Raw genomic sequence first — 25,860 nt, forward strand, 5'->3', positions numbered from 1 at the left:
TGCATCCAAGGTTGCTGAGGGAACTAAAGGTGGAAATTATGGAGGTCCTTACCACAAACTTCCAATCCTACTTGATACAAGGGTAGTGCCAGAGGACTGAAGGATTGCAAATGCTACACCCTTGTTCAAAAAAGGGGAGAAGGATAATTGCAGGTCAGTCAGCTTAAAATCAATAATGGGGCAGCTTTCAGAAATTAGGAGCTGACTTAATATGAACAGTCACTTGGACAAGCATGGACTAATAAAGGAGAGCCAGCATGGATTTATTAATGACAAATCATGTTTGACTAACTTGATGGAGTTTTTCAATGAAGCACCAGATCGGGTGGATGAGGACAGTTGATGTTTTATACATGGACGTCCAAAAGACATTTGATAAAGTACCATGTATTAGGCTTGTTATTAAATTTGAGGCCGATGGGATAAAAGGGGTAGTAGCAGCTTGGATACAAAATTAGCTAAGGGGTGGAAAGTAGAGGGTTGTGGTGAGTGACTGGAGGAAGCTATACAATGGTGTTTCCCAAGGGTCAGTGCGAGGATCATTGCTCTTTTTGATAATTTAATAACTTAGACGTGGGGGGATACAGGGCACAATTTTGAAATTTGCAGATGACACAAAACTTAGAAGTGTAGTAAACAGTGAGGAAAAAAGTAATAGATTTCAAAAGGACATAGAGAAGCTGGTGGAATTGGTGGATACATAGGCAGATCAAATTCAATGCAGCAAGTATGACATAATACCTATTTTAATAGGAAGAATGAGAAGAGACAATACAAGCTAAATGGCACAATTTTAAAGGGGTGCAAGAACAGAGAGACCTGGGAGTGTTTGTGCACAAATCTTTGAAGGTGGGAAGGCAGGTTAACAAAGCAGTTAATGAAACTAATGTGATCCTGGGCTTTACAAATAGAGGCATAGAGTACAAAGGCCACGAGGTTATGTTAAACAACAGCAATAATTTTTATAGTGACATTCATAGAATAAAATATCCCAAGGTGCTTCACAGGAGTAATTATCAAACAAAATTGGACACTGAGCCACATAAGGAGATACTGGCACAGATGGCCAAAAAGCTTGGTCAAAGAGGTAGTTTTTAAGGATATTGTTATGATCAGGTGAGGAGGGGTCGCTTGGCTCCCTTCTTGCCCTTCCTCTTGTTTGACTGCAACAGTTATATTCCTTTTTAAACAGTGGTTGTTCTTACCACCTCAGTGAGTCTTTTATCTTTTTCCTTTGTTGTGATCATAAAATAAGCAGTTGGACTGGTTTTCTTGAGTTTAAACAAGAAAGAGGTCAGTTTATTGTACTTAATAAAAATCTAAACCCAATCTAGATAAAATAATAAAATTACGCTACACTTTCACTCAAACATGCACATGGGTTTAATACACACAAATAGAGTACAGTGTGATAAGAAACAGTTCAGTTTGGATTAGAGTCAGAACAAGTAAAAAAAATAATGTACAGTGTGTGTGTGGGTTAGGTAATTCCGTTGTCTTCCGGCTGAAGTTGTGCTCTTGAAGGCTATGGGCAGGTAGAAGTGCACTTTGTGACTGGCCCATCTGGTTCAGCTTTTCCTGGAAACAGAACTATTGGTGGCTTTTTTCCCCTGGGGTCTCTGTCTGTAGCAATCTGTAGACTTGGATGGACCACAGTCACAGATGGTTTTCAAATTTGCGATGTTAACCGGAGAGAGAAAGAGAGAGAGAAAGAGACACAGCCCCACTGGGGTTCTGCCTGGTTAGCACATGAAGCCTGGCTGCTTCAAAGTCTTAGGAGCTTGTCTGCTGTGTAACAAAACTCACAGTTTTACACAGCCTGGGGAGACTGCCACATGGTTCTTTCAATCTCCTCTGTTTTTAATGAGGTCCAAAGTCTAAAACCCAAACCTCTCTCAGGTGGTATTGTCAGTGTTTATCCCCTGGAAGGGACGTCTCCACTCATGAATGCCTCAAGATGGCTTTGAATGTCCTGTTAATGAGAGTGATATGGCAAATCGACTCAGTTAGCCAAAGCATTTCCCTGGATGAGATTCTTGTTGGACATCTGTCTCCAATTCGATGTCCTAGAATGTGAGGTAGTTCAGCTGCAAATTGTGCTGGCCATCTTGGCTGCAAGCTTTTTAAAGTTAACTGTAGGGTCCCAGCTTTCCTTTTTGAAAGCTTAATGTAGGTTTCTAACTGCTGCATTTAAAAATCTTCATTTGGCATAGCAGGTTTTCTTGACAATATCTTAAAGGAGGGAAGAGAGGTAGAAAGGTTTAGGGAGGGAATTCCAGAGCTTGAGGTCTAGGCAGCTAGACCCTACCAATGGTGGAATGATTAAAATCAGGGATGCTCAAGAAGTCAGAATTGGAGGAAGGCAGAGATCTAGGAATGCTTTCCTGGCCTTAATGCCAAAGGGATCAAGGGATATGGTGAAAAAGCGGGAACAGGGTACTGAATTAGATGATCAGCCATGATCTTATTTGAATGGCAGAGCAGGCCTGAAGGGCCAAATGGCCTACTCCTGCTCCTATTTTCTCTGTTTCTATGGAAGGTTGTGCAACATAAGGAGATTACAGAAATGGGGAGTTAGTCTCCCGGCTTGATGGTAATGGTATAGTGGGTGATATGCTGGGCCGTGAGGTTATAGATTGTGGTTGAATACAATTCTGCTTTGGCTGATGTCCCACAGCACCTCGTGGATGCCCAGTTTTGAGCTGCTAGATCTGTTCTGAATCTATCCCAATTAACACAGTGGTAGTGCCACACAACACGATGGAGCATGTTCTCAAGTGTGAAGACAGCACTTTATTTCCAAAAGGTCTGTGCGGTGGTTATTTCTATCAATACTGTCATGGAGAAATGTATCTGTGGCAAGTAGACTGGTGAGGATGAGGTCAAGTAGGTTTTTCCCTTTTGTTGTTTCTTTCACTATCTGCCACAGGCCCAGACTGGCAGATATGTCCTTCAGGGCGTGGCCAGCTTTGTTAGTAGTGGTGCTACTGAGCCACTCTCATTGATGGACATTGTACTCTGGGTAGGAGTCTTCATTCCGTGCCCTTGCTATACTCAGTGCTTCTCTCAAGTGATGTTCAGCATGGAGAAGTACTGATTCATCAGCTGAGGAAGGGTGATATGTGGTAATCAGCAGGAGGTTTCTTTGCCTATGTTTGACCTGATGTGATGAGTCTTCATGGGGTCTGGAGTTAATGTTGAGGACTCTCAGGGTCACTCCCTCCTGTTTACGTACTACTGCCGCCACTTCTGGTGAAAATGTCCTGCTGGTTGGACAGGGCATACCCAGGGCTAGTGATCGAGTTGCCAGTGTGAGGGATGGAGTTGGTAGCTAGGGAACAATTTTATGATGGGGCCAAAGGAATGGGTTTGATCTTCCCAGTATTCAGTACGAAGGAAATTTCTAGTGCTGGTTGTCAGACAAGCAGTCTGACAGTTTAGGGACAGTGGAGGAGTTGAGACAGGTGGTAGTGAGTAAGAGCTGGATGTCTTCAGCATACATGTGGAAGCTGATGCTATGCTTTCAGATGATTCCGTCAAGGAGCGGCAAGTAGATGAGAAATAGGAGGGAGCCAAGTATAGATCCTAGGGGAACACCAGAGGTAATGGTGTGCCAGCAGGATAAGAAGCCAGTGAGGATGATTTTCTGGCTACCATCTATATAAAACACTAGTTCAGCCTCATCTGGAGTACTGTGTCTAATTCTGGGCACAATACTTTAGGAAGGATGTGAAGGCTTTGAACAGGGTACAGAAGAGATTTACTAGAATGGTTCCAGGAATGAGACGTTACAGTTATTTGCACACTGGAGGGCTTGGGGTTGTTTTCCTTTCGGCAAGGAAGGATAGGAGCAGATTTGATAGAGATATTTAAAATCATGAAGGGTTTAGATGGAGTAAATAAAGTGAAACTGTTCCTAATGGCTTAAGGGTTGATAACTGGAGGGCACAAATTTAAGGTGATTGGCAAAAGAACCAGAGGCAAAAAGAGGAAAAACTTATTTATATCACAAACAGTTAGAATTTGGAATACACTGCCCGACAGGCTGGTGAAAACAAATTGAATGGTAGTTTTCAAAAGGCAATTGGATGAATACTTGAAAGAGAAAAAATATTGCAGGGATATGGGAAAGAACCTCGGAGTGGGACTAACTGGATTGCTCTTTGAAAGACCCAGCACAGACTTGATGCACCGAATGGCCTTTGGTGCAGTACTACTGTATGATAGCAAAGATTTTAATTCAACTGTGAACAATGCTATTTAAGGCGAATGGAATTCATGTGCAGTGCAATTATGTATACTATAGTTGTTTGGTAGTACAGAACTTGAGTATTGCTGAAAATAGAGACATGCTGTTGAAGATTTTCGTCGTGCACTCATCAGGACAATCTGAAAGAATACCTATGCAATGTTATAATTGAGCCTAATAACCATTAAAGGCAAAAAGAAAACAAGTAACTGCATTTCTGTAGTGCATTTCTGAATGTCCCAAAGTGTTTTATACACAATGAAGTTATTTTTAAGTGTAGTCATGGTTGTAACATAAGAAATGCGATAGCTGATTTGCACACAGCAAAGTCCACAAACATCAATGTGTTAATGACCAGATAAACTTGTTTAGTGTTGTATGTTGAGGGATAAATATTGGCCAGGACACCAAGAAAAATCTTGTCTTGGGCATCTTTTACATCCACCTGAGAGGGCAGACAGGACTCGGTTTAATATCTCATTGAGTAACCACCTATCAGCACCTCCAATGGTGCAGCACTCACTCTCTCAGCACTGCAGTGTCAGCCTGGACTTTTGTGCTCAGGTTTCTGGAGTGGGACTGAATTTGCAACCTTCTGACTCAGAGATGGGGGATGCTCCCATTGAGCCATGGCTGATACCAAAGGCAGATGTGATGGGGGGAAAATGCCTCAACTTTACATGAAAAGAGAAACTTAAAAGCCTTTCATGCACCAAATGTAATTTGTTTATCGTGGACCAATGGGAGTTAACTTGGCTTGCTGGGACTCAGCTGGTAAAGGATCAGTCCATTAGCTGATCCCAGCCAGATGAGCTGTTGAACGCTACAGCTGGCCTCCTCCTAAAGAGGGGAAAAGAGAGACTTGGGATTTTTGCCCCTTGCTCAAGATCCAGCTGTCTGTCCTGCTGGAAAGTATATGAGTAGATGCTGGGTGAGGCTTGGCAACAGACTTTATAATGAATCACTCCATGGTCAAATAGTTTGTGACATTTGTCATTGGGGCTTACACAGAAAAAGTGGCCAACATGGTCAGGAATTGCAGGGCTGCCTAGCAAGGAGACACTCATTACTTGTGGAGCCATACCTAATCGAGAGAGGAGGCAAAGTGGGTGGGGAGGTGAAGGAGTAAACTTGCAAAAAAAAAGTAACTTAGAATATTAATTATTGACCCAAAAATCTCCAGGTACACGGAGACACTAGTGCTCCATAAGTAATGTTGGTGCTTCACTTAAATAGCAAGATTAATGAGGTGGAAAAAGGAATCTGAAGGTTGGACAGCGAGAAAACAGTTCAGGGGCTTTTCTTATTATAGTTCTTACCTTTTAATTACTTCTTTATGTTGAATTGGGCAAGAGGTTTCTTTAATTCACAATGGAGATGCCAATGCAACAGCATATATGAAAAAAAAACACAAGCTGCTTCTCTTCCCATCGTGTCAAAGGTGGCACTGAATCTCCACATTAGGTTTATTAGTCCCATTCACCCATCACCAACATTGCCTCGAACTTACAGTCCTTTAAAGTCCTCATGTTGGTTTTCAAATTTATCCATGTCCCTTCCCCTCCCCTCTCCATCTCTGTAACTTCCTTCAGCCCAACAGCCCTTCAAGATCTTTGTGCTCCTCTAATACTTGCCTCTTGCACATTATCGATTTTCTTTGGCTATGCCTTCAGCTATTTAGGTCCTAAACTCTGGAATCTCCAGGGATTGTTCTCCTTCGAGAAAGCTAAGTGGGGTTCAGTAGAGGTGTTCAAAATTATGAGGGGTTTAGACAAATAGGAAGAAACTGTTACCACTGGCAGAAGGGTTGGTTGTCAGATAACATAGATTCAAGATAATTGGCAAAGGAAACAGAGGGAAGACGAGAGGTTTCATTGCAGTGAGTTTTTCTGACCTGCAATGCGTTGCCTGAAAAGGTGGTGGAAGCAGATTCAAGAGTAACATTCAAAAAGTAGTTGGATAAATGCTTGAAAAGGATTATTTTTCAGGGCCTTGGGTAAAGAACAGGGAAGTGGGACCTACTGGATAGCTATTTCAAAGAGCCAGCACTGGCACGATGGGCCAAATGGCCTCCTTCTATCCTTTAAGATTCTATGATTTTAACATTTGATTTACGTTAGGGTAGGATAGTGGAGGTGAAAACCCTGGAATCGTTTAAGAAAGAGTTGTATGTTGTGAGGCAAAGAGTGAAGGTAGGGGTGTGGTGGGGTGCTGGACAGTTGTGGGGCAGGGGACTGCAAGGGGGGGGGCTATAAGTTCTTTTTAGTGGATGGGCTGAATGGCCTTCTCATCTGCAGGTTGTGATGACTTGGACTGGAAGCAGAGCACTATAAAGGAAATAATGGCAATGACTTGTGTTCAAACCATGCACCTCAGATCTGGATAAATAGATGCTGCACAGTGGGACAAATGTAGCTTGCATTGGGAGGAGCAGTAGGAAATGGCAAATAAAGAATCATAATTTTAAAAGATATATTGCCTACAACAGCTATTCTCTCAAAAACAAATCTTTGGTCTCTCCAGGCGGTTGGAATAAGCAGGATGTTAGTGTTACATTAGCCCCCTGTTTAGTGTGTTTTTTTTATATATTAGAATGCTTCAAAAGGTAATGGGAACATGTAAATATGAGGTTGTGAGCAACAACAATCCCTACAGCAGACTTGTAAGTGAACTGTTTGTGTTCTCCAAGAGTGATCATCTTTTGTAACACACCATTGCAATAATTAGCACCTATTGTCCAGAATAGAAATTCATGACTAGAATCATTACAAACTCAACAGAGCCCCAACTGCCTAAGGCACATCATGCATTTGAAGCATAGGTGATTTGTAACCCAGCATGTATAATTCTCCACAATGTAATGAAGGAATATGTGCTAACCTTTTCTGGCTTCTTTTGAAACTGCTTCATAACTGCCCAATACCACAAGGCTTCTCTGCATCTTTTTGCTCCACCCAGTTGCCAAGCTTGTCTTAGGAATTCCTCCCCTGGCCCCGTCCCCTTTCCCCCAAACCACAAAAGAAACATCACAAAACATCACAAATCACAGTGAGGCCCAGTAACCGTGGAACCCAACATCCAAGCTTCAGAAGGCATAGTCAAGAGAAAAAATCTGTTCAAACAAACGTGTAGAATTTTATTTTAAAAAAGGAACAGAAGATGAAACATGAAGTAAGGATATAGATCACAGCTCCAGGGACCCGGGTTCGATTCCGGGTACTGCCTGTGTGGAGTTTGCAAGTTCTCCCTGTGTCTGCGTGGGTTTTCTCCGGGTGCTCCGGTTTCCTCCCACAAGCCAAAAGACTTGCAGGTTGATAGGTAAATTGGCCATTATAAATTGTCACTAGTATAGGTAGGTGGTAGGGAAATGTAGGGACAGGTGGGGATGTTTGGTAGGAATATGGGATTAGTGTAGGATTAGTATAAATGGGTGGTTGATGTTCGGCACAGACTCGGTGGGCCGAAGGGCCTGTTTCAGTGCTGTATCTCTAATCTAATCCTTTATAGCCACTCCAGGCGCTGCTTCACAAACCACTGACCACCTCCAGGCGCGTATCCATTGTCTCTCGAGATAAGGAGGCCCAAAGAAAAAAAAAGAAATCTCTAATCTAATCTAATTTTAAAATCTGGAAATATGATGAAAAGACATTTAACTTCAATAATGAAAATTTTCAGCTCACAGATGAAAGGCATAAATCTTTGTTATTATTGGGGAATAATAATTAAGAAACTTATTTATATAGCATCTTATCTCATTAAAACATCTCAAAGTACTTTATATAAAGTAAGTCACTTCTGAAGTGCAATAACTAGATCGGAATGACCATCGTTTCACACACAGCATACCCAGCCAATAGTCAGAAGATAAATGACCACTTGGATTTTTTTGATGGTTGAGCGGGGGAAATGTTGGCCAGGATACCAGGAGAGATCTTCACTGTTCAATTGAGTCAATGGAACTGATGTTGGTTTAACATCGCAACTGAATGACGGCATCTCCGACAGTGCAGCGCTCCCTCAGTATTGTCAGTCTATATCGTGAGCTTACAACCACAAACTCATGACCTCGAGATGAGAATATAATGAGCCAAGACTAGCTGACGCACACCAATATCAGATGAGCTTCCAATGTATCTCCATTACCGCATTGGGACCGCCTGCAACATTCACTCTGAAATACTCGGCGTACAGGTCTTGAAAGTGACCGTCTTGATCAGAGCGAGATGAGAGATTCACCAATGCCCTGAACGGAAAAGGTGACTATTTTTCCCCTGTATTAAGTTAACTTGCCAACTTGAGAATTGTGACTTGTTCTGCCATGTAAACATAGAGTGGATTCAATGCATGCCAGGGCATGGTGACATTATGGAGTGCATTGGACTCTGGATCACTGAAGCCCCAATTTTAACTTAACCCGCTTGTTGGGAATGGAGCAGGTTTGGGTCGGAAGCTCATTTAACACTCCAGCTTCTAATTTATATGCTCCATTGACGTTGATGAGTGTTCAACTCATTCCCCTCAGATAGGTAACATTAAAATGGCTGTTTCCATTCAAACAGTTGATCCTCAACAGAGTTGCACTGACATTGAGCCACTGATTTAAAGCAGAAATCCTGAAGCTTACTTTGACCCTTTCGAATGAACAGCGAGTCCTTATGGTGACTTTGTACTTTTGTATAATCCTGTGAAGTCCTCACTTGACCATGCCCCTCATAATGGCATCTCAGAAAGGAAATGAAGTCAATTTTCAGTACAATTTATAATAGGATCAAGAGTGCAGGTGTTTGTGCCAAGGAGATGCCCTTCTTGGGATTTTCTCCAAACTGTGTTCTTTTTAAAATATATATTTGGTGCTTTTTCACTTTCTCAATCCCAATACCCAGAAGGTGCTTGTTGACTCTTGCCTTGGGGCCAGCAACCCTCCAATATCTCTGTCAGTTTGTTGTTTAATGAGCTAGGCCATCTGATTCTGCCTTCACCCGTGTGTGCATACTTCCCAGTAGGGATCATTGAATGAACTCTGGCTGATTTTTCCTCTCCCAACCCCACAAGCTGCATTGGGCAAATTACACTGATCCCTTTGAGAATAACCAAGTCAGCACAGATCCGCAACACAGCAACAATATAATTGCATTTACATATCATCTTTATCACAGTACAATGTCCTAAGATGCTTCACATGTGTGTTATCAGATGAAAATTAACACTGAGCCAAAGAAGGAGACATTAGGATAAATGACCAAAAAGCTTGGTTAAAGTGGCAGGTTTGAAGGAACATTTTAAAGGAGGAGAAAGAGGTAGAGAGGTAGAAAGGTTTAGGGAGGGAATTCCAGAGCTTAGGGACTAGACAGCTGAAGACAGAGCAATAATTGAAGCTGGAACCTTCTTCATACTTACAAGTAATGCATTTATCCATTGAGCCAGCTGACCAAGGCAACTATCTCTGAATTGAATTCCAGTTTCCTGCATCACATATAGGCCCTTTCCACCCACAACATGGAGCAGTAATTAAGGGAACACACACTAAGTGTTAGTGCAATTATACTTGTTAAAAAAGATAAGAGAGATTTGATGGAGCTTGAGAATTACCCTCTCCACCCACTCAGCTGATAGTTCAGGGAAAATAATGAGTAAAAGGAGTCAAGTTGACAGGGCGGAGGGGGGTGGGAGAGGGAGAGGATGGATCAGAGCCTGACAGAAACACTGTTTAAAATTGCGAGAATCCCAGTTAATTGAATACAGACTGTTATTGTGCCTCTGAACAGGACAGTCCCAGGGGACCCAGCTATTGGAAGTGGAGAATATTATCAAACAGTAAAAATAAGACAGCTTTGGGCTATGATACTCGCTACTTTGACAAACATGTAGAAAAGATATTCAGTCATTTAAATAAAATAAACTCTTGGGATACCTGTTTCGAGATGCAGTGCCTTCTATGCATGAACTATTGTAAATTCCTCATAAGTAATGGAAGCTGAGTAAAGGAAACGAGAGGTGGAAAATTGGGGTGAATTCACAACTAATCTACGGAAACAATATTTCAGGGAGTGAGCGGTCAATCTGTGGAACAGGCTCCCTAGGGAGATGGTGGAAGCAGTTAGTATTGATTAATTCAAATGGAAATGAGATAAATTTCTTCCAGAAGATAGCATTTTTGCTTTCAGTAAATGAGTCATTTGAAGCACAGGATGTAGTAAGTGTAATGTGCTTGGAAGAAACAGGTGACTTTAGAAATATGGGTCCTAAAGCTCTCCATCAGTGGGTTTTCCTCACGCCATGGCTGGGTCTGTTGTAGACTAATTAACTAATATTGATTGCTATGGCTAGTCAACAACTTTGTCATTCTATTGTGTTACTATCAGGGTGGTAGAAGGCAATTAGATGGACCTCATTTCTATCATATCAGGTTGGTTAGTTTCCTCATTTAATATCTTTCATAATAAGATATTGATTTGCGATACAAAAGTAGCTAATAGGCATATTATTGATTGCTTTTTATGGCTTCATGGAGAGCTGGCATAAACTTGATGGGCTGAATGGCCTCCTTGTGTGCTGTATATGACTCTATATATCAAGTTGAACTAAAAGTATAAAAGCAATGGTAACAATACAGTGTACATTCTCTAAGACGTAAGCAAGAAAATAGGGATTACAGTTCTGAAGCGATACATAAAGAGTTAAGAATTCTGTCACTAGAGCTGGGAAGAGTCAACCTTTAGGGTCAACTGATAGTGGTCTTCAACATTATAAAGCCTTATGAGAAGGTGAATAGTAATAGATTATTTCCACTGGTCAGGGAGATGGTAAGGATAGCACAAATTTAAGATCATCACAAAAGGAATTAAAAGGTTTGCAGGAAAATATTCCTTTACACAGAACATAGTTAGAGGGTGGAGTTCTCTGCTACTCTTGTAAAAATGAGTTAAATAATGGCTTGAAAAAGAGAAATATCGAAGAGTATGGGCAGCAAATAGGACAATGGGATTAGACTAGGGGCTCGTGGAGAAAAACACATGCACAGATTTGATGGGTTGAATGGCCTGGTTTTCTGCTGGAATATTCTATTACTTTACAACTCCATGACAAACAATTTCTTTCAATCTTTCATCTTCTGGAGCTTTGACAATTTTGTACTTGCCCCTGAGTGCAGTCACAGTTTCAGTTTGATGTTTGACTTTTATCCACATCACCTGTGATCTCTAAGTCCCATCTTCATCTCCTCTTCTGTGGTTAGAAGCAGTTCAGGCCCAAGAGCCTTTAATCACAATGCCATTTTGGCTTTGGCACCATTCTTGGCCCTGGCACTTAATAGTGGCCATGTGTGTTACGAAACCAACTTTAGCTGTACTACTTGTGTGTGAAGCAAGTGTGTGCACAGTCAGTTCAAAACAACATTGCCAGTCTGGTCAGGACCTTCCTGGATATCAGGAGAAGGTCAGCAATGCCTAAATTTCATTGTCTAATGTAGGAAACATAGCAACCAATTTTCCCACATCAAGATCCTACTAACAGCAACAAGATAATGACCAGATCATCTATATTGATGCTTGATTGAGGGAGAAATATTGATGAAGACACAAGGGAGAACTCACCTTTTTTTCAAAATAGTGCCATGGGATCTTTTATGCTCATCCATGAAGGTTAACAGGGCCTCAGTTTAATATCTCAACAGCGGAAATATAGTGCCTCTGACAGTGCAGCACTCCCTCAGCACTGCACAACACAGGAGTGTTGGCCTAATTGCATGCTCATGTCTCTATATTAAACTAACGATTGTTGGTGGTCCTTTGCATTGGGCAGTATCTCTTTGCAATATCTGCTCTTTTTCCTTATACAACAGGCATTGCTGATGGATCATCCAAGAACCAGCACTCAGACCTTGTCTGCAGGTAGCTTTAACTGTGCCAGTGAATGTAAATGGTTGTGTATTGCACACTTCCAAACACTATAATCATTCTTCCCGGCCCTGGGCATGGAACCCAGATGCTGATATCAGCTCACTGGTGATTTGTACACACTCGCTGCTCAGGTTGTGACCTGTGACCTCCATTTGTTTGCTTCCAGGGCCCATGTTGGAGGGCAAAGAGCAGCAGGTCTGAGGTCTCCCCACCCCTGATTGTTGCTCTCAAATCTCATGAAAAGCCATGTTGGTGGCTTGTTTCCTTTATACTACTGTCCCAACTGTAATGACAGTACCTCTTCTGTGGAGAGTACACCATTAATATTGAAGTGCCCTTTGACTGGATAGATCACCGCACATCAATCTTCTCCCCTTGGATGTCACTTCACCAGTTGCTGCATGCCAATCCATTATGTCTTCACCTGCTGTGGTTCATTAGTAAAGTCTTGCTTTTGTTTTCTTACTGCAGGCCCAAGCCATGTCCTTATTTAGCCTCAGCTTCCCTGCTGCTTCTCACTTCATTTCCCCTGCTGTGTCTTCAGTACAAAGGCAGCTTCAGAACATAAAATTATTTTCTCATTCTGCTCTCTGCTCCATGCCGAGGCTGACTCAGAGCCTCATTGTCTCTGCTTCGTAACTTGTGAGATTATCAGAAGAGTTAATATCAGACGTATCAATGCACATTTTCAGTTTTTATGTTGGACGCCCTTCAAGTAAGTCACAAAACTAACACTGCCGGTGTCTCTGAGAAGATAGAGCTACAGGAAGGATAAAAATATATTTTATTCTCGATAATTTCAGTTCTATTTAATGAAGATGTAGTTGGTCCAGTTTTATGAATGAACGCTATTGGCTATTGGTGTGTACTATCTGCAGAATGCACTGCAGCAACTCACTAAGGCCTCTTCGGCAGGCAGCACCTCCCAAGCCTGTCATTTCCAAACCCTAGAAGAACAAAGGCAGCAAATGCATGGGAACACCATCGCCGCCAAATTCCCCTCCAAGTCACACACCATCCTGACTTAGAGATATATAACCATTCCATCATCGTCACTGAGTCAAAATCCCGGAATTCTCTATCTAAAAGCATTGTGGGAGCACGCTAACCACATGGACTGCAGTGGTTCAAGAAGGCTCACCAATGACTTCTCAAGGGCATCTAGAGATGGGCAATAATTGCCAGCCTTGCCAGCAATGCCAACATCCCGAGAATGAATATAAAAAAAAATTCAATTGGTTTCCACATTTCTCCAACCTCCTTAGTCTTATCTGCTTCTCTCCAGAAAATGCTGATTCTTAGTGGCTGCAGTTCCTGGCAGGGGTCAAACAATCCTCTGGTATTTACCCCCAAGTGCCCATTCTTCATATACGACCCTAGATAGTGAATAGCAGCAGTCTATTCAACTGTGCAAGCAGCACAGCCAAGCACAATCCTCTGCTCATGTGATGTCTGTCCACTCCCCTATACTTTCCAGCACAGCGCGCTGGACAGCAAATCAGAAGTAGAAGCCTGGGTTAACCTCCAGCCTGTGGATATCGAGACCAGAAATTATAGTGTTCCCACTCTGGTTGACACAGGAGAATCCAGAGCAGATCCTAGGACCTTTTTCAGCATCATAATTTCTGTACTTTAGTTAGTTACAGCATGAGGCACACAAACAGACTATAACACATCAGCAATAAACTGGTCCCACGTCTTCCCCGATATCAGGGAAATATCCATGCAAGGTAATGATGCAGCATCTCTATTGCTGGACTGTATGGGCAGTCTGAAAGTTTGGCCTGTCCCCATGGCCAGAACTAAGACAAGTTGGTACTGAAGGAGGCACTTTATTGAGGTTGGGGCTGTGGCACAATACTGGGGCAGCATAGATGAGGTTTGGCTCTGCACTTAACCGTGAGAGCTTGGTGCTGGTACCAGTTGCCCTGAAATGGAGGCTGTTCCATTCCCCAACGCTAACAGCTATTGAGAGCAAAAATTCCTAAAAGTTACACAGTCTTAAAGAAGGAACGTTTGGTGAAGGGGCGACCAGTAAGTAGTGCTCACCGGGACTGGGCCCATCTGTACCTTAAGGCAGATGTTGGACTCTCAAGAGTACAACGTGTGCAGTAATGACAGCTGCCAGTTAGAACACTGGCCATATTCGTCAGCTGAGTTGGCTTGCTCTTGGCTTTGAAGCTTTATTGACAGTTGCTCCACAGCTTCCACTCTCCCAAGGCACCTCTAAGTTAACATAGTCTCCAATTTGGAATGCCCGCCTGCTCTGAATGATTGATTGTTATTTATTTCTATGAAAAGAAACTGCTTGTTATTCCAGGTGACATCCTTAATCTTTGTTTTGATGCCTTGAATTTCTGTTCTGTTGTCCCAAATTCGTTTCTGAATGCAATCTTTTTCCTTGTCTCACAGCCTGCTTTGAACTGCTGTGAAATGTTGCCCTTCAGCTTGTCCTGTACCTTTCGATTAAACTGTACACCATAGACCTCAAGATGCTCCTCTCTGCTTCTAGCTAGATATGACAGCATGTTCTCTCAGTCACCTCATAGAAATCGCTTGGTATTTGTGAATTGGGGCTGGGTGATTGTGCAACAGATTGCAATGCTAGCTGCAACTTTCAACACGCTAAAACTTAAAAGCCACTCATGATTGAGGAACTGCATTCTCCAACTTTGTAAGATTGGGATGCAAGTTTCAGGCACGTTGAGAATATTTCAGCACCAGTTGTATAAAGCTTGATGATTTTTATGCAGTGTTTCCAAATATTTCTAAATTTAAAGTGTGACTTACATGGGTGCTGATTGACTTTCACATTAATCTCTATTCGTGATAATGATTAATTTTCAGCTTCGCAGATGAATTTGATGGGCAAATGCCCTGCTTGGTGTGGTATGAAACGGTACCAGCCTGCTTTGATTCAGCTGATCTCAGCTTGGACATTGGGTGGGGAGCTCCAGTTGGCCTCAGCATCTCTGTGTTGGAGATGGGTGGTCAGTGGGGAAGGGGACAAAGCTAGATTTGCAATTTGCCCTAGCTGTAAAATTGGCATTGTGGATTGGCTGTCCTTTGTAGAAACTGCCTGATTTTTCATTCCCATAAGATAAGTTTCCAGATGATCTATTGGAGTGATGCTGGATGATGGCTAAAAATGGGCCAGGGCATCAGTGGGACTCCCCTGCCTTCGAATCTTTTATGCCCACCTGAGAGGGCAGGCAGGGCCTCGGGTTGAACATCTTATCTGAAAGATGGCACCTCTGCACTGGAGTGTCAGCCTAGAATATGTGCTCTAGTCTCTAGAGTGGGGCAAAAGGGTCTGACTCTTGAACAAAGAGTTTGATAATCTCCTTTCATTTAATGGGTACGGTCCCACAGTACTAAATGGCATCCAATCTACCACTTTGGAGGAGGGCGATGATGAGTTGCTACAGCAGCTTAAGCGATTGGTCACTGGCATCTTTAACATGAACAGCAGCCTCAAGGTACCTGGTGACAGCACCACTTTCAGTGCTGTGGATCTTTGGGTTCTGGGAATGGATTGGGTCAACTGTGGCCTTGTACTACTGACCATCTTGCGTGTCCTGTACAAAGGCCCTTAGAATGGCCTGTCTCACTGCTCTGGTACGATTAATATAAGGGAGAGCTGGGGAGAAAACCAAGGTAGATCAGATAGTGGAGAAAGCCCCACCTCCTTTAAACATGCAGCAGGATGGGCAATGAGCAGAGAAAATAGAGACGGCCAATTTTATAGCCGGATATTTCCTCTTCCTATTTTCCTTAATCCTTTGCACTGGGACTGTCCAAAAGCAGCTGGTAAAAATAGAGGGAAACACTCCCCAGGAATTAAAAAACAAAATTACTGATATCCTGATCTTGGTCATGATCTCGTGACCCTCTTTTCATGAGGGCAGTTCTTATCCGATCCTTCATTTTTTCACATGGAGTTATGCCACTCTGCTTTGGAGACAGAAAAAGTACGATGGAGTCAGCATTAGTTGTGATCATTGTTGCTACATCAAAGGATTTGGCTTTTAAAGGCCCTCGGGAACTGCCTGTGCTTTTGTATAAATAAAGAGAGATAGAAAGAGAACTTGTATTTATATAACAACTTTCATGGTTAATTCTCTTGGTATTTCTCCATTGCAGAGTAACTTTGTGGCCTGCATGACTGCAATACTCAAACAGATGGATAACCAGCATTACTCTGATTACCTAGAATCCTTCCATACAAACCAAGACTTGGTGGTGAGTAAGACTTTTCTATTACTGATGAGTGGGCACTTAAACTGTTGCATGTTCATTTTTGCATTAACACATTGCTGCTCAAATCATTTCTTTAAATTAAGGAAACTCATCTTCACTTTGAAATATTTTTGAAGTACTGGTTTACTTAGGGGGAAGAGAGGAGAGGGGACTTTTATTGGACTTCATATTCACTCGTGTAGTTATGTGACCCTGAGTTGAAAGCAGAAAAAGTAGAATGGATCCAGCATTCGCTCCATTGTGATCACTGCCACCACGTCAATGAATATGGCTTTTCAAGGCCCTCTGTTGTCAGGAGCTGCTCGGATTTGTTGTCTAAAAATTTTCAAAAAGTCATTGCATGACAGAATTGCTGCTAAGGGATCATTGAGTTCATTCCAGAGTGTTTAGTGAAGTATACACTTTGTGTGGTCTTTAATTGAGCTGTGTGCAACATCCATGCAATTTTAATACAACCAAGGGCTTAAAAGATGAATCCTTTGAAAATCCAGGCATGTTAACCAGTGCTGGACTTTACAGTGTTACAACTGAGGCGGGAGGAATGCACTGTTTATTCTAGTTCCACTTCTCCACGGGACACGACATATATTTAAATGTTTTCCCACTTACTGATACAGTTAATTATCGACTCTATTTTTATCCCAGAATAAAACACACCAACCAGGTGTCTTTAATAAACAACAAAATTATCAGTTTATTATAAAACAAGTTTTAACCAGTAATGAAGTAAAGCATAAACACACAGATTGAAATTTTCAAGTTACCCTTTTACCTTAGCCCCTCACGCTCACACACACATACACCAGTTAACTAGAAAAACGAAGGGATTTTTTGTTTTAGAGCTCTATTACAGACAAAAAAAACACTTGTGCTGAATACTTGCTCATTCTTGAAGAAACAGCTGATGAGATATAAAAGCAAAATACTGCAGATGCTGGAAATCTGAAATAAAAACAAGAAATGCTGGAAATACTTAGCAGGTCTGGCAGCATCTGTGGAGAGAGAAGCAGAGTGAATGTTTCAGGTCAGTGGCCCTTCTTCAGAACTGGATGAGATATGTTGTGTTCCAAAACTTGCATACAGTCTGGCCTCCGACTTTAGAGACTTGTAACTTCATTAATGTATATTTAAACATTTAACACCTTTTTCACTTGCTGTATGGTATATAGTTCCGATTATTTCATCATGCATTTTTAATTTAGGAAAAAGGGGAATGTTGTGGTATTGCTTTAAGTGCTGCAGTATTGCTTTAAGGGGCATATTTGAAACAGCTGTCCATCACCAGACAGGATGTGATGCACAGACTCTTGTGATCTCCGAGGACTTGCTGCAAGCAGCCACAAGAACAACAATGTAAAGCACCTTCCCAGTATTGCTGTGTATAAATTAGTATCTTCCATAAAAGAACCTACCTTTTGTATTCACTGATTTTGTGTGTTTGATTGATGTGTCCACATTATAACACAAAACATAACAGACAAGTGGTTGGCCTCACACTTCAGGTTGCGTCAGATGAGGTTCAGTGTGGGGAAGTATGAGGCCAACCACTTTGGACCGAAGGAAAATAGATCAGAATATTTTCTGAATGGAACTGTGGAAGAGCAGAAGGATTTAGAGGTCCAGGTACAGAAATCACTAAAAGCCAGTGGATGGGTACAAAAAGCAACAAAAGAAAACAATGTTAGCTTTTATCTCAAGGAGCTGGAATACAACAACAACTTGTATTTGTATTGCACCTTTAATGTAGTAAAATATCCCAAGGCACTTCCTGAAATAAAATTTGATACTGAGTCACATAAGGAGCTATTGGGACAGGTGACCAAAAAAACTTGGTCAAACAGGTAGGTTTTAAGGAGTGTCCTAAAGAAGGAAAGCGAGGTAGAGACATTTAGGGAGGGAACTCCCTCACCCATGAGTTTGTAATTGCATTTGCTTTCTCAGCAAGTACATAATGTTTTTAAAGTCTTGCACGAAAGTCTCCTCCCTCTGATAGTTGCAAGATTCCTATGTGAAACAAGTTTGGACAGTCCCAAGTCAGTACCTTTAAGAGATGGGCAGGGGAAGAGTATGGTCCTACAATACTTATGTACATAAATGAGTAAAATGTATGCTACACTTAGATAAAGCTCTGGTTAGACCTCATCTGGAGTATTCCATTCAGTTCTGGGCACCGCACCTCATGAAGGATATTTTGGCCTTGGAAGGGGTGCATTGCAGATTCACCTGAATGATACCTGGGCTAAAAGGGTTAAATAATGAGAAAAGGCTGATAGAACTGAGATGTTTAGGATGATTAAAGGATTTGATAGAGTAGATAGGGAGAAACTATTTCCTCTGGTAGGGGGGTCTGGAACAAGGTGGTGGGGGCAGAACCTTAGAATTTGAACTAGGCCATTCAGAAGTGTTGTCTGGAAACATTTCACATAAAGGGCATTGGAGATCTGGAACTCTCTCCCTTAAAAAGTTCAATTGAAAACTTCAAAACTGAGATTGGTAGATTTTTGTTAACCAAGAGTATTAAGGATTATGGACCCAAGTAGGTAGATGGAGTTAAGGTACAAATCACCATGATCTAATTGAATGGTGGAACAGGCTGAAGGGGCTGAATGGCCTATTCCTATGTTCCCGTGACTGTCGCCTCCCTCTGGTAGGTGTAAGGGACTTATGTGAAATGCATTTGAACTTGTCCCAACTTAGCTTCTTTTCGGGGTGGCCGAGGGGAAGGATGTGGGCCTGCAGCGTATAAGTGCCACCAATTGCTTAGAAATGTTGCCAATTATGACTGGTGTGGGAAGTGGGGGAAAAGGGGAACAAGATCAGTGATGGAGTCCAGATGTTTCTGCGAGGGAAGACAACACAGCAGAAACAGAGGCCTGCTTGCTTATTGATTGGTTGTGCTGTATCTGGCCTGGGGGTGCTTGTTGCTGGCACTGGGGTAGCCAATTCTAGCTGAGCATTTTCCAGAAAGTTTCATCAGATGACCTCCTGCCTCCAGTTACCCCATGCCCCCAATTGGTCAGCACACGTCCATCACCTTGGCTTAACACCTTCCCGTGTCAATTAGAAAGTGAACAGACTCTTCCTTGCCCGATTGGATGAGAAGCCTTTTCTCTTATTTCCAATATGTTTTAATGCCTCAAGGATTTGTCTGCGGGGTTGCTTATATCAGTGACCAGGTGATTAATTTTTAATTCCAGAAAGGTTGGCAACTCTGGGGGCCTGAAATGGGAATAGTTCCATTCCATTTTTCAGTACAAAATATCCCTCACCCATGAGATTGTACGTGTATTTGTTTCCTTAGCAACTTCACAATGTTTTATTAAGAATTTCTGGATTGCAAGACAAAAAGAACAACAGATGGTTAGTAAAGTGGAAAATAAGAGAATGCATGTTTGAGCAGAAATTTCGAAATGTGTACAGAATTAATCGGCACTGTTTTCCTGGTAGCTTGTAGCTGCAGGCAACCTCCTATCTAAAGACTTGCCAGGCACAGTTTTGTTTCGCTTCCACGATCAGACAATATTTCAGAGTGGTTTGGCCATGGGCTTGTAACTACAGCATCTACGTATCTCCAGGTGTTCTGCTATTCAACTGGAACATTTGATTCGAGGCAGAAACTTTAATCCAGTTGAATTGGTAAGGTTAAAATGTACAGTATTGTTTGCAGTGTTGGGCATCTTTACTCTCAAATAGATATTCTGTAGCAAGGGTTTAAAAAAAGATGAAAAGGTATAGTTGTGAGACTACGAAAGGTGAGTCACCAAATTTCAGAGGGTGGAAATTTGTCTCAGGTGGTGGTGCAAAACAGGTGATATCGGATTGGACACCCATTATCAGCAGCACCAGAAATTCAGTTCCATTGCACTCAATGGGTTGAATTTTACTAGCCCTCCGATGTTGGGGGTTGTGGTGGGAGGGGGCCTGGAAAATTCTTCCCGGAGAGGCCCGCAACTACCCTCGACGCCGGGAAGGCCCCGTAGCATTTTACCAGCCGCGGCAAGGCCTCAGTGCGGCCCCCTCACCGCTCGGCGGCGGGGCCTTCATTCTAATATGCAAATGATATTACAATTAAAGAATAATTACCTAACGGGTAAGGACGGCCGTCCCACGCCGATATTCCAGCTGCCGGCTGGAGCTCCCACGCCTTCAGATGCTCACACGGACATCCAAGGCATGACACTGGTGGGGAGTGGGGGAGCAGTGACGTTCTTAGGGCAGGGGGTGGAGCAGTATAAAACTGATTCAATTGGCTGAGGAAATGGTGGGAAGGGGTTGAAGGGCAAAAAGTGCAAAGTTTGGGGTTAAAAGGGCGGCACCAGCAAAAATGCTTTTTCGAGGGGGAGAGGGAAATAAATTTATTGGGTTATGATTGGGGGGGTGGAAGAGGGGCTTTGATCTGTGCTTTAATCTTTTTATGTAAATGAAAGGTAACGGTTACTTTAAACATTAAAATTGCCAGTAAGGGTTTACAGCCCTTTAAAAATGGTTCCGGTGCCTGTGCGCCGGACGTCATTGCCGGGGACGGAGCGGCCGCCCCCTCTATGTCATCACAGGCGGCTGCTCTACCCCTTCCATTTAAATGAGCCCCGCGCGAAATATTGCGGGGGCTCAGCGACGATGCATCCGTGCGGGAAGACTGCTGAGATCAGAGCGTGCCGTCGCGATTTGCGACACGCTCATAAAATTGAGCCCAATGTATGTAAACCAAAATGAAGGGTAGTTGCCATCTCTGTTTCGGGCGATTGAGGAGGGGCTGCTCAGAGTGGAAGAGAGAGAGAAGCACATCCTCTATGTCTGGTGAGACAGTGCGCAGTGCAGTGTACCTGGACCTCATGGTGGTTGGCACAAGAGATTGAACTGATTCAAGCAATTTTCTAGGCAGGAGGAACAGGTTCTCACACAGCTTTCTCATCTGCTATCTAAGAGATAGTGAAACTTCCACAAAAATAGAAAGTGTTGGATGCAAAGGACCATTGCTGGTAAGTAGTTAGACAGGTCACAGAAGGAGCAGGTGATGTCATCTGATACCAAGCTGTAAGAGAGCAAGTGAGATGGTTGTAGGTGTGAGGGATGTGTAATAGGAAGAATGGACTGAATCTTCTGTACCCGCCATTGGGGCGAATAAAACGGCAGCCCACCCGTGAGGGCCGCATGTCGCAGAGCCGCCACAATCTTCCTTGCGGCGGCTCATTTAAATAGCCGAAGTGGGCCACCCCACCCCGCACCGCCCCCCCACCAATCACAGGGTGAGGGCTGGCTGTCCGACCCCAGCAATGACGACAGCTGCCTGTGCTCAGGCATTGATGCCATCTTGAAAGGGCTGTCAGCTCTACCAGGAAGTTAAAATATTTAAAGGTACAGCAAATTTTTTAAAAATGAAGACATTTCTTCTGCCCCTCTCCCACCCCCCCCCCCCCATCACAATGAAATTAATTATTTGCCCTTTCCTTCCCCCAAAACACTTACTGAGTCCATTTGACCTTCCCCCCCCCAAACTGCACAAGCTTTAACATCCAACCCTTCCCACCATCCCCTACACCCATGATGTTAATTTGACCCCATTCTCCCCCACCTGCACTGAGAAACTTACCTCCTCCCCCCTCCCCACCAGTGTGATGCCTCATTTCCCCGAACGGGAATCCGAAGACATGGGAGTGCCAGTCACCAGGACAAGGATCTCAGCGGGAGATCAGGCAGCAATGTAAATATCACTAATTCATTAATTTTAATATTCAAACGGGGGTCGCGTCGCCAAGTGGCGGCAGGGCCGCCACGAGGCCTCGCCATCGCCGTAATATTGGGCCAGGCCTTCCCGGTGTTGGGGTGCATGGTGGCCCTCTCCCGGAGTTACCTTCAGGACCCCCGCCCCTGCCACGGACCCCGTCACCTGGGGGAGAACAAAATCCAGCCCAGGGGTGGGGGTGGAGGTGGGGGTGATGGATTAATAGACTAATATTTTGTCCATGGGATAAGGCAGGTTATTAGATTTCTTTGTGCAAGTGATCCCACAATGTCAACATGCGACTAACCTCCAATCTCAGGTAAAGCATGGCTGGGATACAAAGTGGAGTGGATTGATCTCAGTTTCCTCTTCCAAAAGAACTCAGGAAGAGAGTGAGACACACACAAAGTCAGAAGCAGCAGAGAGGAGAGAGAGGATGAGTAGGAGAAATGGTGAGAGAAATATGGAAAAGGAGAGACAGAAGAGAAAGAGTTTAGAGAAAGCATGAGAGAGAGCGAGCAGGACAGAGACACATACACAGAATTGTGAAAAAGAGATAGACATAATGGGAAAGAATGACACAGAAATGAGGAGGGAGAAGAAGAAACGCAGAGGGAGAAACAGAAAAATATACAGACACAAGAGATGCAGAGAGGAACTAAAATAAAATATAAAATAAATGAAATAATTAATTACAAACCATTTTTCAGAAAGAAAAGGCAAAACAAAAATCTATTTAAAAGGAAATATTTAAAAGGGCTTCTAACTCTCATCATCGAGGTTCACCCATGATGCATGGGTAGCATCCAATAAGACAGCAGCTTCTCTTAGAACTGCACCTCAGGGAGAGTCAGCACCTTCAGGAGAGCCGAGTAGAGAACTGAACCCCAACAAATTCCCACTCACGACACTCCCTTTGCCTATTGCTGCTCTTTTCTTTCAGTAATAACACTCCTAGTCTCTCCCAACTTGCACCTACCAGCTCACCCAAACTCTATGGTACAGAACCATCATTTCAGAAGGTCACTGCCATTACCTAAGGGAAAGGTTCCTGCAAGTAGAGACGCTGGGAAATCTAACCTGATGCTGAGATAAATGGTAGAAATTGCAGTTAAAAAAGAAACACTGATCAATATTTTTGGGCCAAAATTTATTGACTTCATATCCAAGCTGCCAGGAAAATAGATTTTCACCCTCTGGCGAGTCATTCCTACAGTAGAAAGCCTTAAAAGATGTAATGCCAAAATAATCTCGACAACAAGCTCAACAAACTTCATTTAATAGGTTTATATCTGCAGAAAATGGTGCAATCTTAGTTTACTTGGATCAGGAATGTTATTTAATAAGAGCTGGCTTGCTCTATTGGCAATCTATCATAACACTTGTGTTTACATAGCACTTTGTCAAAGGGTCTCAAAGTGATTTGCTTAATGACTTATTTCTTGAAGTGCAGTGATTTTCGTTATGTAGGCAAATAGATCAGCTATCTGCACATATGAGTAATCAATCTGTTTTCAGGGGTGTTTAGTCGAAAGAGGAATTTTGGCCAGGTCACTGGGAAAAGTCCCTATTCTTCAGGAATCAATATAACATCTCAGCTGAATGTCAGAACCTCTGACATTGCAGCCCTCTTTCAATAATGGGATGAAAGTGTCATAGGAACATAGGAATTGCAAGATGCAAAAAGACAAAAATTTGCCTAGTTTACCTTCTATCATCCTGGTAGTTGCATGAGGTATTGATACAGAGTTGTTAGCTAATCATTGGAATCGATCGCTATCAATTAGTCACCATCAGACCCAGACTTGCGACAAGGAAAACTATCAGTTTTGGATAGCATGGGTCCAATGTCGTCTGTTCCTCCCAACAGTACTACACATGTGATGTCATGTGTGAAAGAACTCTGTTTAATTTGCCTTTGAATGACTCAATGCTAACTGTTTCTACCATCTCCCTAAGGATCCTGTTTCAAAGACTAGGTACTCACTCACTGAAATAGTCGGTTGAATTTTACCTAAAGGGAGGATTTACCAACTTTGGGGCCCAAATCGGGTTGTTTGGCGGCTCGGGTGGGAGGCAGGACACGGAAATTAGATTTTGCTGCTCATGGGAGCCGGCCAATAACGAAAAAAACTCTGGCTGCTGATCTGCTGCCACCATATTTAAAAGGATGGCTGCACTCGGGTTAAAGGCATCACCAAAAGAGGCACCTGGACGGAAGAGGAAGCAAGGGTTGAATGCAAACAATGGCTGCAGCTGGATGCAGAGTGATGCCCAGGTTTGGTGATGCCTCCCTGGAGGTCCTCCTCCAGGTGTCAAGGACAGGGTGGGAGGTGCTTTTCCCACTCGATGGGAGGAAAAGGTCTGCAAGTACCACCAAGGAGGCATAGCCTCAGATCACAGGTAAGGTCAGCAGTCGCAGGGTGGTCGTATGAACTTGGTTGCAGCGCTACAAGCCATTCAATGACCTGCTGAGATCTGGCAAGGTGAGTGAACCTCTTTATACCAAGATCCTCTTTATACCAAGCTCACATTCCTGGATGTCACAAAAGGTGCCAATGCAATGTGAGAGGAGTATGAAGACCCAGGCATCAGGCATGATCTGGCACCAGTGTTCACAGCAAGATGCATCGTCGCTTCACAGTAGGGGCCCCTGGTCAGTCTGCATTGTCACCCAGCATCCATCTACAGTGTCGTTCGGGTGGCTTGAAAAGCTGAGGCACCTGGGACAGTCTTAGGATGTCAGGGTTGTGACAGCTTCCCAGGAACCTTACACACATCTGCAAGATCTGTTGAATACTTGCGGTACATTCATTGAGTAGAATCCTTTCCTGTTGACAAAAGCTCCTGGCTACTCTGTGGGAGCCTTGATGGCTACATGCGTGCAGTCGATTACACCTGCACTTGGGGGAATCCAGCGATGGCCCCAAATCCAACCACGCTTTTTGTCTAACTGGCCTAATCTGTGCGAAACCATATATATTGGCATCTGTGACCAGCTTGATGCAGCGATTGGCTGCTGACTGGGATATCCCAGATGTCTCCAAAGGAACCCTGGAATGATCCTGAGGTGTAAAAGTTGAGGGCCATGGTGACTCACTGCCGCACGCAGTGGGTGATCACCACATTCCAGTGGCCTCAAATCCTCCTCCTGTATTGCACAAAGCTCTGACACCACCTGCCTGGACAGCCGCTGTCTTCATAGACACTGATGCTCCGACATCTGCATGTAGCTAAGTCTTTGCCATTAAACCCTTTCAGCAGGGTAGTGCCTTCTGTGACCATGACCCTCCATTGTGGCCATCTCTGCCCTCCTCATCTGCATTCCTTATCACTCTCATGAGCCTGTTGTTCCTGGATGTTGCAGCCCTGATCCCTCTGCCTCCGTCTCTCACTCTCACACACACACATTCTCTCTCACACACACATTCTCTCTCACACACATGCTCTCTCTCTCCTCAAACACATGCTGTCACTCTCGCTCTCTCTCACACTCTCTCTCCCACACACACACACACATTCTCTGTCTCTCTCCCACATTCTCAGATATTGAAGCAGCCTGTGTCCATATGCAGCAAGACCTGGACAATATCCTGCTTGGGCTGATAAGTGGCAAGTAACATTCACGCCACACAAGTGCCGGGCAATGACCATCTACAACAAGAGAGAATCTAACCATCTCCCCTTGACATTCAACAGCATTACCATTGCTGAATCCCCCACTATCAACA

At 43.3% G+C, this 25,860-nt stretch overlaps 1 protein-coding gene across 2 annotated transcripts in view; it reads left to right on the top strand.

Annotated features, from left to right (window-relative positions):
• Positions 1-25,860, top strand: part of LOC137375787 (dedicator of cytokinesis protein 2-like) — a 690,449-nt gene that overhangs the window by 403,637 nt on the left and 260,952 nt on the right. For both annotated transcript variants that reach the window (XM_068043220.1, XM_068043218.1), the window contains exon 28: positions 16,291-16,389. In XM_068043220.1, the coding sequence (XP_067899321.1) occupies positions 16,291-16,389 (99 nt within the window). The remainder of the gene's footprint in view (positions 1-16,290; positions 16,390-25,860) is intronic.

The sequence above is a fragment of the Heterodontus francisci genome, chromosome 12, assembly GCF_036365525.1.
Source record: "Heterodontus francisci isolate sHetFra1 chromosome 12, sHetFra1.hap1, whole genome shotgun sequence".
Lineage (NCBI taxonomy): Eukaryota > Metazoa > Chordata > Chondrichthyes > Heterodontiformes > Heterodontidae > Heterodontus > Heterodontus francisci.